The sequence below is a fragment of the Lissotriton vulgaris genome, chromosome 4_1 (genome assembly GCF_964263255.1).
Source record: "Lissotriton vulgaris chromosome 4_1, aLisVul1.2, whole genome shotgun sequence".
Lineage (NCBI taxonomy): Eukaryota > Metazoa > Chordata > Amphibia > Caudata > Salamandridae > Lissotriton > Lissotriton vulgaris.
The window spans coordinates 1,535,841,985-1,535,857,392 of record NC_141691.1 but is presented as its reverse complement, the minus strand read 5'-3'; the positions used below and the strand labels follow the sequence as shown (position 1 = coordinate 1,535,857,392).

The following is a 15,408-nucleotide window of genomic DNA, read 5'->3' as shown; positions in this document are numbered from 1 at the left end:
GGTCATCTGTGTGGGACCCCACCCACCTTGGCCATCAATCTCCTCCCCAAGGCTACACTAGCCATCTGCCGGGCGGAGCACCAGTGGGTGCTGTCTTTCCAAAAAGGTGGCACCTGGATCACTCGCCTTGTAAACCCAGGTCCCCACATTTGTAACATTTCAGGGGCCCCTGTGGAACAGGATTACCTGTCGGGACCCCAGGATTTCTCTCAGGGGGAGGCTGGGAACCATTCCCTTGGTTCCCTTCGGGACTACTTTGGGGCCCTTTGCGGAACTCCTTTTATTTACCCTTGTCCCCCCACTCTTCTGCTGGGGACCCTGCCCACCTTTGGCTGAGTCTCCCATGTGACCCTTGTGGACCCTGGTGCTCACCCAGCATTCCACCTCGTGAGCAAGCTTCCTAGGGTTAGTCAGTTTGCTATCAAACAGGTGCTAGCGCAGCTCTGGAAAACAATTACTAGACAAGTGCTTTCCTTCCACCCTGACCCTCTGGTCCTCCCTGCTGTACATATGCATTATCATCCCCCTCCTCATTCTCAGGGGTTTTCCTTGCTTCTACCCAGGCCCTCAGCGCCTTGTAGAACTCTTCCTTACTGCTGCATCCAGCAGTGGAAACATTGAATTTCTTGCCGAAGTACTTTAGCTGTCTCACTTTGTAGCTTTCCAGCCTTTCCTCTTCCCAATCACAATCAATAGAGGCTATGGATTCTGTATCTCCCATGACAACAGAATCAGGCATCTTTCAAACATAGAAAATCCAAAAATGAATCTACCAAAAAGTATGTGGTTGCGTTATGGTCTGCACTCACTAAGTAGTGTTCACCAATCACTGTACATGAGTCACAAATGCAAGTCCAGAATCCTCACCGTTGACCACCAATGTTAGATTTGGTAGTCACTAGTTGGCACAGGTAGGTACTGGTGACAAATAGGGACCCTTGCCTCTAGTCAGGATAAGGGGGTACACTCCTAAAAGAACTCCTGCTCACCCCATTGTTAGCTTGGCACGAGCAGACAGGCTTATCTCAGAGGCAGTGTGTAAAGCATTTGTGACCACATACAGTAACCCAGTGACAACACTACAGATGGACACCACACAAAGTTTTATATAAAAATAAGTATAGTTTATATAGATTTACCACAAGACCATAAATGACAAAAATACACAATACTGTTACTTTAAGATGGTAGTTTTAGCTTAGTTCAGTTCTTAAGATGCAACACTGTCAATGTACCTTATGATGCGTTGCGCTTCCACAACAAGCAATGTTGCAGCGATGGAAATTTGGCAAAGTTCCGGTGCAAAGAAATAAAGACGTGAAGATCTTCCAGATGCGGCACGCTTCTCTGGGGATGCGAGAAGTTCTCAGTTCGATGCGTGAACTGCAGCAGCGACACCCTTGTTCAGCGATGTGACGGCACTGCTTCAGCTGCGACACTCTTCTCCCACGTTTGCGTGAAGCTTCTGCACGATGCGACAACTACAGCGGCGACATCCTTGTTCAGAAATGCGATGGCAGCAGCTCCGACAGCAGCGCACTTCTTGGGGGATGCGAGGCGCTTTCCTCGATGCGGTGCAATACGACAGTTCCAGCGGCGACACCCTTGTTCAGAAGTGCGACGGCAACAACAGCGATGGTGACATGCTTCTTCCTCGTTGCGAGACCCTTCTTTCGATGTGGTGCAATACGACAGCTCCAGCGGCGACACCCTTGTTCAGAAGAGCGACAGCAGGCAGCGGCGACGGCGACACCCTTCCTCTTCATTGCGAGACGCTTCTCTCGATGCGGTGCAGTGCGATAACTCCAGCGGCGACTCCCTTGTTCAGAGATGCGACGGCAGCAGCAGCGACGGAGATACGCTTCTTCCTCATTTCCAGCTCCTTGTGACACGCAGTCCCTCAGAAGGCCCAAAACAGCAGCAGGCACTTCCAAAAGACTCTGGGGAGCTGGGGGTTGAAGTCTGTTGTCCCTGAGACTTCAGCAGGAGGCAAGCTCTTTTCCAAGCCCTAGGAGATCCTTCACAAGTTGAAAGTAAAGCACACAAAGTCATTTCTCCTCTGATAGGGCAGTCAGGCAATCACTGCAGGCCAATCCCCTAAGCAGCACTTCAGCTTAGGAATAGTCTCTCCTCAGTTTCTTCAGGTTCCTCTCCTCAGCAGAGGTTTCTTCTTGTAGTCCAAAAGTAATCTAATTTCTTGTGATCAGGGTCCCAATATTTATACCCCAAAATCCTTTGTTTTCTGAGGGGAGAGGGGCCTTTGCCTAGTCCAAACCAGTTCTGGAGAACTCTATTTACAAGACTCCTTCTTTCCTTTCACAATGCAGGGCAGAAACATCAGACGCCCCACAGGAGGTGGAGCCAGCATTGTGGAAGGCAAGCATAGCCCTGGAGCACTTTGTTGACAGGATTCCTTCTCTTCTTTCAGTGTGCACAGCAGAGACATCAAACACACCACAGGAGGTGGAGCCAGCATTGTGGAGGGAAGGCACAGCCCTATTCAGGTCCCAGGTGCAACTCCTTCCTACCATCTAGATGCAGATCTCTCTATTCACCACTGGGTTGACCCATCCGGTCTCCTGGAATCCCCCAGCCCTGTCACTCACAAACTCCAGAAAAAGGAATACACAACCTAGCAGAGGCACGCTTGAAAGGTTAGGCAAGAAAATACCTACTTTCTAAAAGTGGTATTTTCAAACAAAGAATGTTAAAACCAACTTCACTAAAAGATGTATTTTAGCATTCCGAGTTCAGGCATACTAAACCTGAATTTCTACCATGTTCTCTGAGTCAGTTATGATTATAAACATGTAATAATCTAACGGCCCATTCTGGCCTATGAAGAACAGGTAGCCTTGCAATAGTGAAAAACAAAAATGGTGGTAATTCACTATTAGGACATGCCACACACAACATAGCATGTCCTACCTTATACTTAAAATGCACCCTGCCCTTGGGCCTACCATAGGGGTGTCTGATATGAAGAAAAGGGAAGGTTTAGGGATTGGTAAGTGGGTGCACTTGCCCAGTCAGCATGACAGTACCGGACTGCACGCAGGCTCTGCAATGGCAGACCTTAGACACATTTTACAACGCTGCTCTTGTGGGTGGCACAACCAGTGCTGCAAGCCCACTAGCAGCATTTGGATTACAAGCCCTGGGCACTCCTGGTGCACTGTACTAAGGTCTGACAAGTAAACCAAATAGTCAATCATGGAATCACCAATTAATACATTCATTTACAGTAGGGAGCACTTGCACTGTGGCACCGGACAGCAGTGGTACAGTGCCCAAAGCATCTAACACCAGCAAAAACACATGAGGCACAGCCAAAATGGAAGGGAGACCCACGACAATGGTGCCAGGTCTAGCAGTACCGAACAAGCCCCATTCTCCCAAAACCAACAGGTCACCCATTCAGAGCAAAAAAATCAAATGCATGATCATCAATGCAAAGAATAAACATAATGTACATGACCTTATCAGATCCAGTCAATTAGTCTGGCTATTCATAATGGAAACATGGAGAGCAGATGACTGTAGTGTTTTGTGTTTCTCATCCTTGTGCTGCACCTCAGCGCGAGGACACTTCAAGTAATGATTGTATCTGTTTGAACATGGTTCCATGATCGGACGCTGCAGTGTGCGTTCCAGGGTTCTGACAACGTTATTCAGTTGTCTGGAGTCCTGGTGCACAACGGGAGCATCTGGTCGTGGGTGCTGAATTAAATACAAATAAACTTCTAGCTTCCTGCCACAAGAAGTCTCCTGATCTCACTTACTACAATTGGCAATGAGCGGACGAAGAATCCACTTACAGCACCCACCGGCCAAGCTGTTTTCACTTTGGCACCTCCTCATTTGCATTCGCTCCCGCTCAATTTGGTTGATCCTGCCCTGCTGCCTTCCAATCTACGCAAAAGTCCATTATTCGGACTCTCCTCATTTTGCGGCGTATCCTCACCGATTTGGGCTCCCTGCTGGCTCACGAGTGACGTCAGCTGCTCCGTAGCCTGACCTTAGCAACAGGAGCACTCGTCATCAGAAAGCCTCAGAACGTCGAATAGCGTCAGGAGCACTCGTCATCGCAAAGCCTCAGAACATCGAGAGAGCGTCATCAGCGTCTCAGGCGGCCATTGTAACCATCCTTGTTTACCTGGCAACGCCTGTTAACACTTTACCGACGCTCCTCCAAAGGTTTAGCTGCACTTGGAGACACGCGTGTTTATGCGTCTTCGTTTTGTTGAAGGTAGGATCTGGCCTGCACTCTTCTCTGGTGACAGGCACACTGTTTCAATGTCATTTTAAAGGCTTTTCAAACCAGACAATCTTTCACCTTACTAAGCCTGCATCTCTTCCTTTCACTGAAAGTAGAATTTCGCCTGCACTCTTTTACAGTGACAGGCACACCTTTTCCATGATATTTTAAAGGAATTTCAAATTACCCAACTCTATTCCTTGCTTACAATTTTACGTTGACAAGCACACCTTTCATTTTATTAAGCCTGCATATGTTAATTTTTAAGGTTTCCAGGTATTAACAGTATGTACCTACTTCAATTTACAATTTAAATACGTAGGCTTGTATAAGATTTGTATTTATTTTCATTTTAATATTTATGTAATCTTGCATGAATTTTTCTTCACGTCAACAATCGAACTTATATATTTGACTCGCAGTTATGGCTTCTTCACAACAGTTTGCACAACCTCCTTCCTTCTTACAGCATCCTGGAAAACCAAGTATCCCATGGTGTCAGTGGGTAAAGGCATTTGAGAATCATATTGTCGTTATTGATGCTGTCAAGTTTACTCCTGAACGAAAAGTTGCAATTTTGTATGGTTGTCTAGGTATTGCAGCACAACATGTGTTTGAGAACTTACCTAAATTCCCAACTCCTGCTGGAGAGGCTGGTGATGCAGATCATTGGAATTCTTATAAGGAGGTTTAATCTCGTCTTGCACAGCATTATGATGAGGAGTCAAATATAATGTTAGAAAGGCATAATTTTTTTAGAAGAAGACAACGTGAAGATGAGACAGTAGAAGAGTATATTGCTCAATTAAGAGTTTTGGCTTCAACTTGTGAATTCGAAGCAAATCCTGAAATTTACATTCGGGATCAATTTGTTTTTGCTTGCCACTCATAGAAAATTCAGGAGCGCTTACTTAGTTGTAGGAAACTTACAGTTCAAGAAACTATTGATATCGCCAGAGTATCGAGAGGTCTATTACCACTTCCAAAGTTCTTCAGAACGATCCACCTCACAATGCTTTTAAAACTCCGTCACAGGATGTTACTAATTCTGTCAATGTTGTTAGTGCTAACAAACCTTTTAAACAAATGTTTTAAAAAACTAATACTGTTTGTTACAGATGTGGATCCAAATCACACTTAGGAAATAATCCCATGTGCCCTGCTATTGGAAAGAGATGTGTACTGTGCAAGAAATTAGGGCATTTTCACTGTTTATGTAGATCCGTTAAAAGACCTACCAGAATCAACAGTATTGAATATTCTGAAGCTGTTGACGATTGTGTAGATCATTTCCAGAATATGGTTGTGTCAATAGAATGTAACTATTTTTACTCCACAGTTGGTCAAAGGCCCTTTAGGTACTGCACTCTTCGGTGACATTGAGATTCCTATAATGGCTGATTCTGGATCTCCAATAACTATCTTATCAGAGGTTATGTTTTATGAAAAATGGCAAGAATCAATTTCTTTATTCTAAACGGACGTCAATCCAAAAGCTTTTGGGGAGTTTGATATTGACATGCCGGGTTATTTTAATTCTAGGTTAGAATGTTTGGAAAGATCTATTGTTACAAAGGTTTATGTTGCAGTCAAAGGACGCAACATCATTGGGTGGCAAGACCTTGCAAAAATGGGTCTATATTTGGTTCCAGGTTCTGAAAACCCAATTGCTGTTGGTGAACCTCCTCAAGGCTATACCCCTATTCCACTATCTAAAACTGACTGTTTATGTCTCACTGATCACACTTCTGACATTAAAAAAAATTGGAAACATTTCCAAAATTATTTTCAAATAAGCTAGGGACTGTCAAAGGGTTTCAACACCAAATCAGACTCAAGCCACAAGCCCAACCTATTGTTCACAAGGTGCGACCTTTGCCCCTTAGGGCGAAGGATGAACTCAAGTCTGTTCTCAAATCCTTGTGTGACGATGGTGTTATTGCACCTTCTGACTCTTCAGAGTGGGTTTCTCCCATCGTTATTGTCCAAAAGAAATCTGGTGAGGTAAGGTTATGTGCGGACTTGAGCACATTTAATAAGAACATTTTGATTGACTGTCACCACCTCTCTAAAATTCGCGAACTTCTTGCTAACTTGGGGGGAGCAAAATATTTTTCAATCATAGACTTACGTTCAGCCTACCACCAGGTGCCTTTAACCAATGATTCACAAGAACTCACCACGTTCATTACACCTTTTGGGAATTACAAGTACCAAAAACTTCTCTTTGGCCTGGCCTCCGTGGCCAGTGTTTTTCAAAAGTTCATGGATAATCTTTTTCAGAACATGCCCGGAGTCCATGTCTACCAAGATGACATTTTGTTTTTTTCTGACGAATGAGAGTCACATTTATCGAATCTATCTTCAGTTTTAGCTAAACTACATGAGGCAGGCATGACAATCAGAGCTGTCAAGTGTAAATTTGGCACTCAGTCATTGGAGTTTTTGGGTCAAAGAGGGCATCAAACCCAAAATTTCCCTTATTAAAGCCATGAGTCATGCCACCCCGCCCAAAGACAAGGATTCACTTCAATCATTCTTAGGCCTAGCTGAATACTACGCTCGCTTTGTCAGAGGATATGCCCAAACAGTGGAGCCACTACGTGCTCTTTTTAGGTAAAGGGTCCAAGTTTGATTGGTCAGGAGAAACTGCTTCTTCATTTGATCAAGTCAAAAAGCTGATTATGGAAGCACTGGCTCTACATCTCTTTCATGACTCTCCTAGATATTTCATAATGGTGGATGCCAGTCTTACGGGCTTGGGGAGTTGTTTTGGGCCAATGGGTTTCATGAAAGGAGCACACCATAGCTTTTTCATCAAGAATGCTCAAAGCTTCAGAAACACATTATAGCAGCATTGAACGAGAGTCCCTCGCCTGCGTATGGGCTATTGATAAATTCAAAAATTACATTTGGGGACGTTAGTTTGATTTATTCACAGATCATAAACCGCTCACACAACTGCTCAATGTTGATGGGCTTGGTAAAGCCTCAGCCAGGCTTGTCAGACTCCGGTCTAAATTACATGAATTTCATTTTTGCATAAAACACATTTCAGAGGGTAAAAATTGCAGGGCAGAATGTCTATCACGCATGGCGTTTCAGCATCCTTCTGAAGTTGAGGATGTTGAAGACATTGAATGCGTGGTCGCTGCCCTTGATGCTACTAAATTGTGCCCTTGCATTTCTGAACAGTCCTGGTTTGAAGCACATAATAAGGATGACAGTTTAAAACTAGTAGCTGAATATATTGTCAAGGGTTGGCCAGAAAATAGAAAACTTTCTAATGAGAAATGGTTGCTTCTGAGTTATCCTTGGTCAATGGCTTAGTAATGAGACACAATTTGCACATCAGGGTCATCTTGGAATTTCCAAAACTTCACAACTCATTACGTCTCACTTTTGGTGGCCATCTCTTGAATCTCAAGTCAAGTTCCACGTTGACTCATGTCCTGAATGCCTTTTATCTGACAAAAAAAGGAAAGTTATGAACACGCCTTTACATCCTGTTCCTTTTTCCGAAAAACCTTGGGAAAAAGTAGGGTTAGACTTTTATGGACCTTATGATGTTCTTTCTCATGATCTGAAACATCTCATTTTGCTAATTGATTATCATTCTAAATGGATTTTCCACATGTTCTGTGATTCAGCTAATTCCACTAATGCTGTTAAGTTTTTAAAAAAAATATTTTTGGTAGAAGGTTCACCTTCTATTGTTGTTACAGACAATGGTATCCATTTCATTTCTGAAAAGTTTACTTCATTTTTAGCTGAACATGATGTCATTCTTTATAAAGTTGCTCTATATTCACCGACATCGAATGGTTTAGTGGAAAGAGCAAACAGATTGGTTAAAGATGCCATTCAAGCAGCCATTTCCTCTCATCAAGATGTACCTGAATTTCTTGAAGCTAAGTTGTGGTCCTATAACATTTCTCCTCATTGCACCACAGGTGTCTCTCTGTTTTCCCTCTTAAGAAACAGAACTGTTCACACCAGTTTATGTCCCAATTGGTTAATTCATAAGAACAATAAGAGCAGTATTGACAATGAAAAATTGGCGGCTACAGTTTTGCAAAAACAAAACCTAAAGAAGTCTGTGCATGATTCTGCAAAAAAAATTGATTTACTCGAATTGAAAATCTGTGATTGGGTTCTCATTAAAAATACCCAAAAAGTCACTAAGGGTTTGTCAAAATGTTTCCCTCCGGTACAAGTCACAGGTGTCAGCAGAGGTTCAGCCTTACTTGGTGCCAAAGGATGGTGGAACAAAAGATCTCTTGTACATCTTTCTGTTTCACAGGCCCGTTCCTTACTCAATTTGACCAAAAAGGAGTTTGAACACTGCGACTGGTCCTTTTGGTTAAAAACCCCAACATCCGATGTTGGAAGTTCCTCCACATCCTGCTTTCCAGTTATGCATTCTGACTCATCTAGTCCAGCCACTTCTACCACTAATGTTATGAATGCTAACACTTATTCCTCACCTGCGGATTTAGGAGTTCGCTGCAGAAAATTGCCTGCAAAACTGAATGATTATGTGTTATGATCTGATATTTCATCTATTGTAGTCATTTGTTGCATTTACTATATACATATATTTATTCCCGTTATAATTGTTTTATTATTTAGATGTTTTATTTTCTCCCTTGTGAAGGGGGAGAAGTTGTAGTGAATTGTGTTTCTCATCCTCACGCTACACCTCAGCGCGAGGACACTTCACGTAATGATTTTATCTGTTTGAACATGGTTCCATGATCAGATGCTGCTGTGTGCGTTCCAGGGTTCTGATAACGTTATTCAGTTGTCTGGAGTCCTGGTGCACAGCAGGAGAGTCTGGTCGCGGGTGATGAATAAAATACAAATAAACTTTTAGCTTCCTGCCACAAGAAGTCTCCTGATCTCCCTTACTACAATAAAACATCCTGAAGCAATACCACCTGGCAATAAAATTATCATGAAAAGCTGCCTGAACAAAATGGAGGAGGAAGCCATTGTGCATACGGAATCCCTACATGTTTTGTGCCTACTTAGATACTCCACACCAGAATATAGATCTTTCTTAAGCAAACACCATCCATTACCCAATGACTCAAGATCCTTCTTTTTATTCCTCTGCCTGCCTCTTCAAAGCACTTCACTAGAAACAAATTTCTGTAGTTGTCGCCAGCTTCAGTTTAAAGAACCTAAACTTCATGTTTCTGGGCAACTACAATACATGGATTGTGAAACCAGCCTGATTCTCAAAAAAAGGTCTACTAATGGACCTCAGAGCTTTGGAACGGACAGCTCATCATCAGTACACCACACTCTGCAAGACAAAACCTTGATGACATTTTCATCGGAACATATCCACATTCAATTCTCTACAACTAACATGGAGCTACTGTCTTGCGATCACTTAAATATGATATCCTAGGAATTTGCAACTCTAAAAGAAAACATCTTCCAAAAATTCTAAAATGTACCTGGCATAAAATGAAAATTGACACCCCCGAAACCAGAAACACGAGTTACAACCATGAATGCCACTTGTGAATCCTCTAGCTGCGTCATTAGCAATTCAAAAAGTTGATAAATGTCTGTTGAACAACTTTTGATGTGACATATTACTTAGCAAAAAGAAACACACTTGAATCGCACCAGGTGAGAAAAATTCTTCACCATGTAGCTTGCAAAATTCAGAGCCACTCACACAGCACAGCACTTGAGCATAAACGGGGGAAGATCAGTAGAGTAGAAACTGATAGCCTTGTCAACTCCACATTGACAGATCAACCATTAGAACAGGAAAAAAATATATATTTTGCTCCTCTTGCATCACCTTTGCATTCTGCTCTGAATCTGAAGACCCAAAAGCAGACAGAAATAAATTGTCAATAGCTATGTGATGCCCTGGCCATTCACTTTGTAAAAAATGCCACTGAGCTACACGTGATCATTAAATCAAAGGTTCTATAAAAAAGAATGCATCCCAAATCATCAGCACACAATCGAACCAACTGAAAGAAGTGCTCTTTCTGTGTTCTACCCACTATCTGACTACAATTTTAATAACTAGGATCACAAAGCTAACAACATCAGGATCTCAAGCAGATCCATGCCCTCTTTCTGTCTTCTTTTAAATCAAACCTATTGAAGAAGCTACAGAAATCAATACCAATACATCGTTTACTATGTGTATTATTCTCAAAGAGCTCACATTTCCATCAATCAAACAACTTATAAAGACACATGGCCTGGATCCATATAACACTGCATACTACAGACTAATTATAAACCAATGCTATTTGGCTAAACTAGTTGAAAATGCAGTTTACATGCAAATGTAGAAATTCACAGACTGGAATCTGTCCTTCCAGAGCAAGAGAGTCCATTATTCTCACTACAATGAACTAACTAAAAACACAAAATGAAAAACAGTGGAGTTGCTGCCTTGATCCTAGTTGACCTCCGAGCTGCTTGCGACATGGTCTACCATCCAACACCCCAGATCTAACTGGCGAATGTGGGCATCAGAGGGAAAGTATTAGACTAGATAGCCTCTTTCCTATGCACTCAGACACACATCTCAAATAGTACCTTTTACCGCCAAAAAACGAACTTCTAAATACTGGCGTCATGCAGGGCTCAACCATCTATCCCTCTTTTTTCAACATCTACCTCTGCCCTTTGTCTGGACTTAGTCCTTTGGTCCGTCTTGATACAACTTTGCAGACGACACACAGAACCCTCCAATACAAAACCCTCATCAAGGTGAAAGAGACGCACTTCAACCAATTCAGACTCCGAGGGACCTCTTTCTCAGTCAAAGCTAGAAAGCTATGGTACCCCTCCCAAACCAGATAAGGACACTAGAAACCACCTTGCCTTTCAAAAGACTTGAAAAGATGGTTGTTTTTTTCATTTTTGAGCCACCGAAGCAGTTACAAGGAAAAACTCATCAACAATGAAACAAGTGAATCACAAACATGTATCTTCCAGACAAGAACTCAACAACTTTTCAAGTAAAATAAAACTGCAGCAAGCGTGATCACTCTCTCTCTCTCGCATGCCCTATAAACATGAGCACACATGCTTTATAAACACGAGCACACGGATTAGCAGTGCCATGCTTCAGGGGACATGAACAGACCATTCATCAGGACCTATGACACATTACCCAACTCCTCCCACATCATACTAGAACCATATATATATATATATATATATATATATATATATATATATATATATATATATATATATACACATATACATACATATATATATATATATATAATAAACATACAGGTCTGCCTGTAATTAATTTGGACCGGTTGCGTGCTAGTACTAGATAACATAAAATAACAAACATAACACATGTACCACTTCAAAAGTGAAATTAATAATAAATCAACCAAAATAGAAAACAGGAACCACACCGGTAGGAAAAACAAAAGCATTATGTTACTATTACCTGTGAACAGGATGCCCAGCGTGAACATCCACCACAATTGGCATGTCATGGTGGGTTGGCTGTCGTTTCTTCTCATCTTCACATAATCTGGCCAGTGCTAGCTAGATAAAATAAAGTAGTAAGTCATTTTCTTTAATCCCCATATTGTATAGTATGGCTTCTACATGCCCCCGATCTTTAATATGCAATCTGTCTATAGGAATAATTAAAATTACATTAGACTTCTGTACACTATCAAGGCCTTCTAAGGGAAAAGTTCAGAAGTATAAATATTTCATTGAGCATTTCTAAATAGGACTAAGAGGGGGTCCCATATAAAGAATTTAATAAGAAGAAAATTATGAAGCCTTGTAGCCTCATCTGGAAATTAGCAGACCTAAAAATATCTCACAGATCCAAAACATATAAAATTCAATAAAAGATAAGCTTTCTAACCTTGAGTGTGGCTAATAATGCATTTGAAGCACCGAAATTCAAGGCATAGTGAAAACCAAATCATTGCTAAACCCACATGTCTAATATGATACAAGACAGTCTTAAAACGTCTGAGCTGGAAACCATGAATAAATTACTGTGTATCTGTGACACCAAAGTAAGCATAGAACTGAATTTAACACCTACGTTGTGGACCTCAGTGGCATGAGTGCAACAGACACTGATAATTGCTGAATTAATTTTGATCCAATCAAAGGACTTCCAGTATGTGGCATTTTGCAAGCTATGTCGGAATGGCTGAGCTTAGACCTCAGCATTTGCCCAACTTTTAGAAAACTTTGGATGTCATCCACACAAGCATTCAGCGCCCTACATGGGGTGGTAAATGCTTTAAAAATACTGTAATACAATACATACATGTATTTCCATTTAAATGCAATTTTGGAAACTGGCAGAGCCCTCACCTAAATATTTAAAAGGACTAGGTGAAATTGAGGAACTCCATGGAAAGCCAAAGGACACGGCTGAGGTTTCAGAGTGTAAGGATGGGGAGAAACCGACTGATAGCAATTATATGTTTAAAAAAAAATCTGAAACAGGAAACTAATAAACCAATAAAACCAATATCCTACAACTGAACAAGTAATATATCATGATCAACAATGTCAAATACTGCTGGCATCAGATGACCCATTTGCCTGCACAAAAAAAGAGGATTGATCAATTTCTACATTCTCTTACCCCTCCTATTACCAACTTCTTTACAGGCCCGTTTTTTAATAACACACCACAAAAGTAATCTTACGTGGTCACGCCCCTGCTCCCGGAACAGCTGTTCACAGAGCACCCAATTAATTTGGAAATGTTCATCAGTTTAAACGCTCAAGAAGTGGCAAGCAGAGGGGATGCAAACATGTTGACAATGACCATGACATGCTGACTGACATGTTTGATGGTCTATCAGCTGCTGCAATGCTCCAAGAGAAAGCGTTGCCTAGTGTCCCACCCTCTCCATCTGCACCAAACTCCTCCCACATCAATGGCTACACTACACACTTCGATTAACAATATCAAACACAGGGAGGGAGAAGTTATGAACAACAATTTCCTACTCTGCTTTCAAATAAAGTATCTATCAAAAGTATCATGAAGAGTGGGACCAAATATCATATAAGGTCGAGAGGGACACCATTTGGTACAGAGTTGTTGAGCCGCAAGAAGGGCAGATAACCCAACTCCCCCCTGCAACCTATGGGTCTGAACGAGGTAAAGATTAAGAGGGGAACAATGCTTGCTCCCTCACATACAAAAAGTGAACAGTTGTAACAGAGTTATAACCAGGGGATAATGTCTTATCCGGCACAGCAAAGGGATCCACTTATCCCATTGGTCCTGAAGAAAGCCGGCGACCAGCTGAAGCGCAAGTATGGCTGAAACATGTAGACCAACGGTATATGTTTGATGTTAGGGACACCTAGAATGTTCCTCTACACATCTGCTTTTTTGTCTTTTCTTACCCCTATCTATGTTTTACTAATATCATAAAGGTGTTGGGTAGGTGGTAATAATAGATCACTTTCTGATTCGGATCCCACACAGTATTTCCAAGCTGAGAGACTGCCTGCTGGTGGAGAAGAAGAAGACCCGATGATGTCTCTACCGGCCATTAGTATGTCGATGGCGAACAAAAAACATACCATTGACCGAAAAATACTGTTGAGGGCCTCAAAGAAATTTTCTGTGGGAGCCTCCTTTTGAGTTCCACTCTTTAGGATACTTTTGACATACACTACATTTTTCATCAGTGCCTAATTTGCAAAAGAATGAGAGCCAGTGCCCAACCCTTTGCTTAGAAGCCCACAGCCAGTGCTTTTAAGTGTCAGCACGCCAAATACCATTGCTAGTCTTGGAACCACCCAGGATTCTTCAATCCACTACCAGGCACTCTCTGCCTTTTTATCTCACTTTTGTCAGCTCCTACTTTCTACCTTTCGGACAATCTTTCTGTCTTTCTCTTCCTCCTTCATTGACTGTGTTTTTTCCTTCTCTTGCTCTCAGGAATGTCTAAAGAGTAATAATTAGGGCTGATCCCCAAAAATGAGTGCCAGTGCCCCTACCGGCAAACACCAACTTAAATTAAGCACAGCTCTTCCTAATGAACTGGGAAGAAGTAGAGGATTGCGCAAGATTTACCATTTTCAGGATTCCAGACGAAATACGGATGATGAGGGGGTTGGGGTAGACACTGAAGCTAGTATTTAGTGCTACAGTGCCAAATGTGGCGATCCCAGCTTTAAGACAAGGAACAGTGCATCATATCCACCTATGTTCAAGTTGGATTAAAATTCTGCAATGTCAGAAGCACTATAGGCATTATAACATATGTTGAACTCAATTTACTTCTTACTTGAGAAATCATTTTAAAAAACTGGAACATTTCTTTAACACCCTTCACACCCAGTAGCACTGACAGCTCAGTTGTAACCTCTCAAAACTTCTTAGACTCTGGACTTATATCCTGTTTGGTTCTCCAACCACAGTTAATAAGCTTAGCAGGATCCTGCAAGGTTACATCACAGTCAACATAATTCATCCATGATCTCACGGACATTTTAATCCTCTAAATCTCCAACATCCTCCATTAGGGCCTCATCCACCAGTGTTTCGGAATAGACTAATCTTGAAAGGATGTCTGCCGCACTAATCTCTCCACCCCTGACTAGAATTTAGTCAACATGAAAATCGAGCTCCTGGAGAGAAATCACCCATTTGCAAATTCTACTAGAAATAGCACTCAGCCCTTTCTTGCCAAAAACATCTTTAAAAGGTGATCTGTTTTAACCACATAGTTGGTACCCCACAAACATTTCTGATTTTGTTTTTTATATCTCAAAATCTACAGAGGGTCTATGTCTATAACTGAATATATATGTTCTGGAACTGGTATACATATTAAAATGAAGATTATTGCAGTCTCACTATTGCCTTCACCTTGCCTTAGAACTGCTCCAAGCCCTTTAAAGCTGACATCTGTTACCAGAATGGATTTCTCTGTTGTGATAAAACTCTGTAAAGATGGAGTGTTTGACAAGAATTTTTTTTGTATCCTGAAACTGTAAATCACAATGTGATGATGAAGAAATATGAACACTTCTTTAATATTTTCCTAATATTACATCTGCAACTAGCAAATAGAGTAACAAATGGAGAAGCAAACGTGCAATAATATTCTGCCATCCGTAGGGATTTGACTAAC

The 15,408-nt window shown here is 41.7% G+C and overlaps 1 protein-coding gene across 3 annotated transcripts in view; it reads right to left on the bottom strand.

Moving 5' to 3' along the window:
* The window catches only part of UBXN2B (UBX domain protein 2B), a 373,909-nt gene that overhangs the window by 283,331 nt on the left and 75,170 nt on the right, over window positions 1-15,408 (bottom strand). For 2 of the 3 annotated variants that reach the window (XM_086965774.1, XM_086965773.1), the window contains exon 2: window positions 11,718-11,818. In XM_086965774.1, coding sequence (XP_086821900.1) covers window positions 11,718-11,818 — 101 coding nt within the window. The remainder of the gene's footprint in view (window positions 1-11,717; window positions 11,819-15,408) is intronic. The other variant, XM_086965775.1, reaches the window with a different exon arrangement.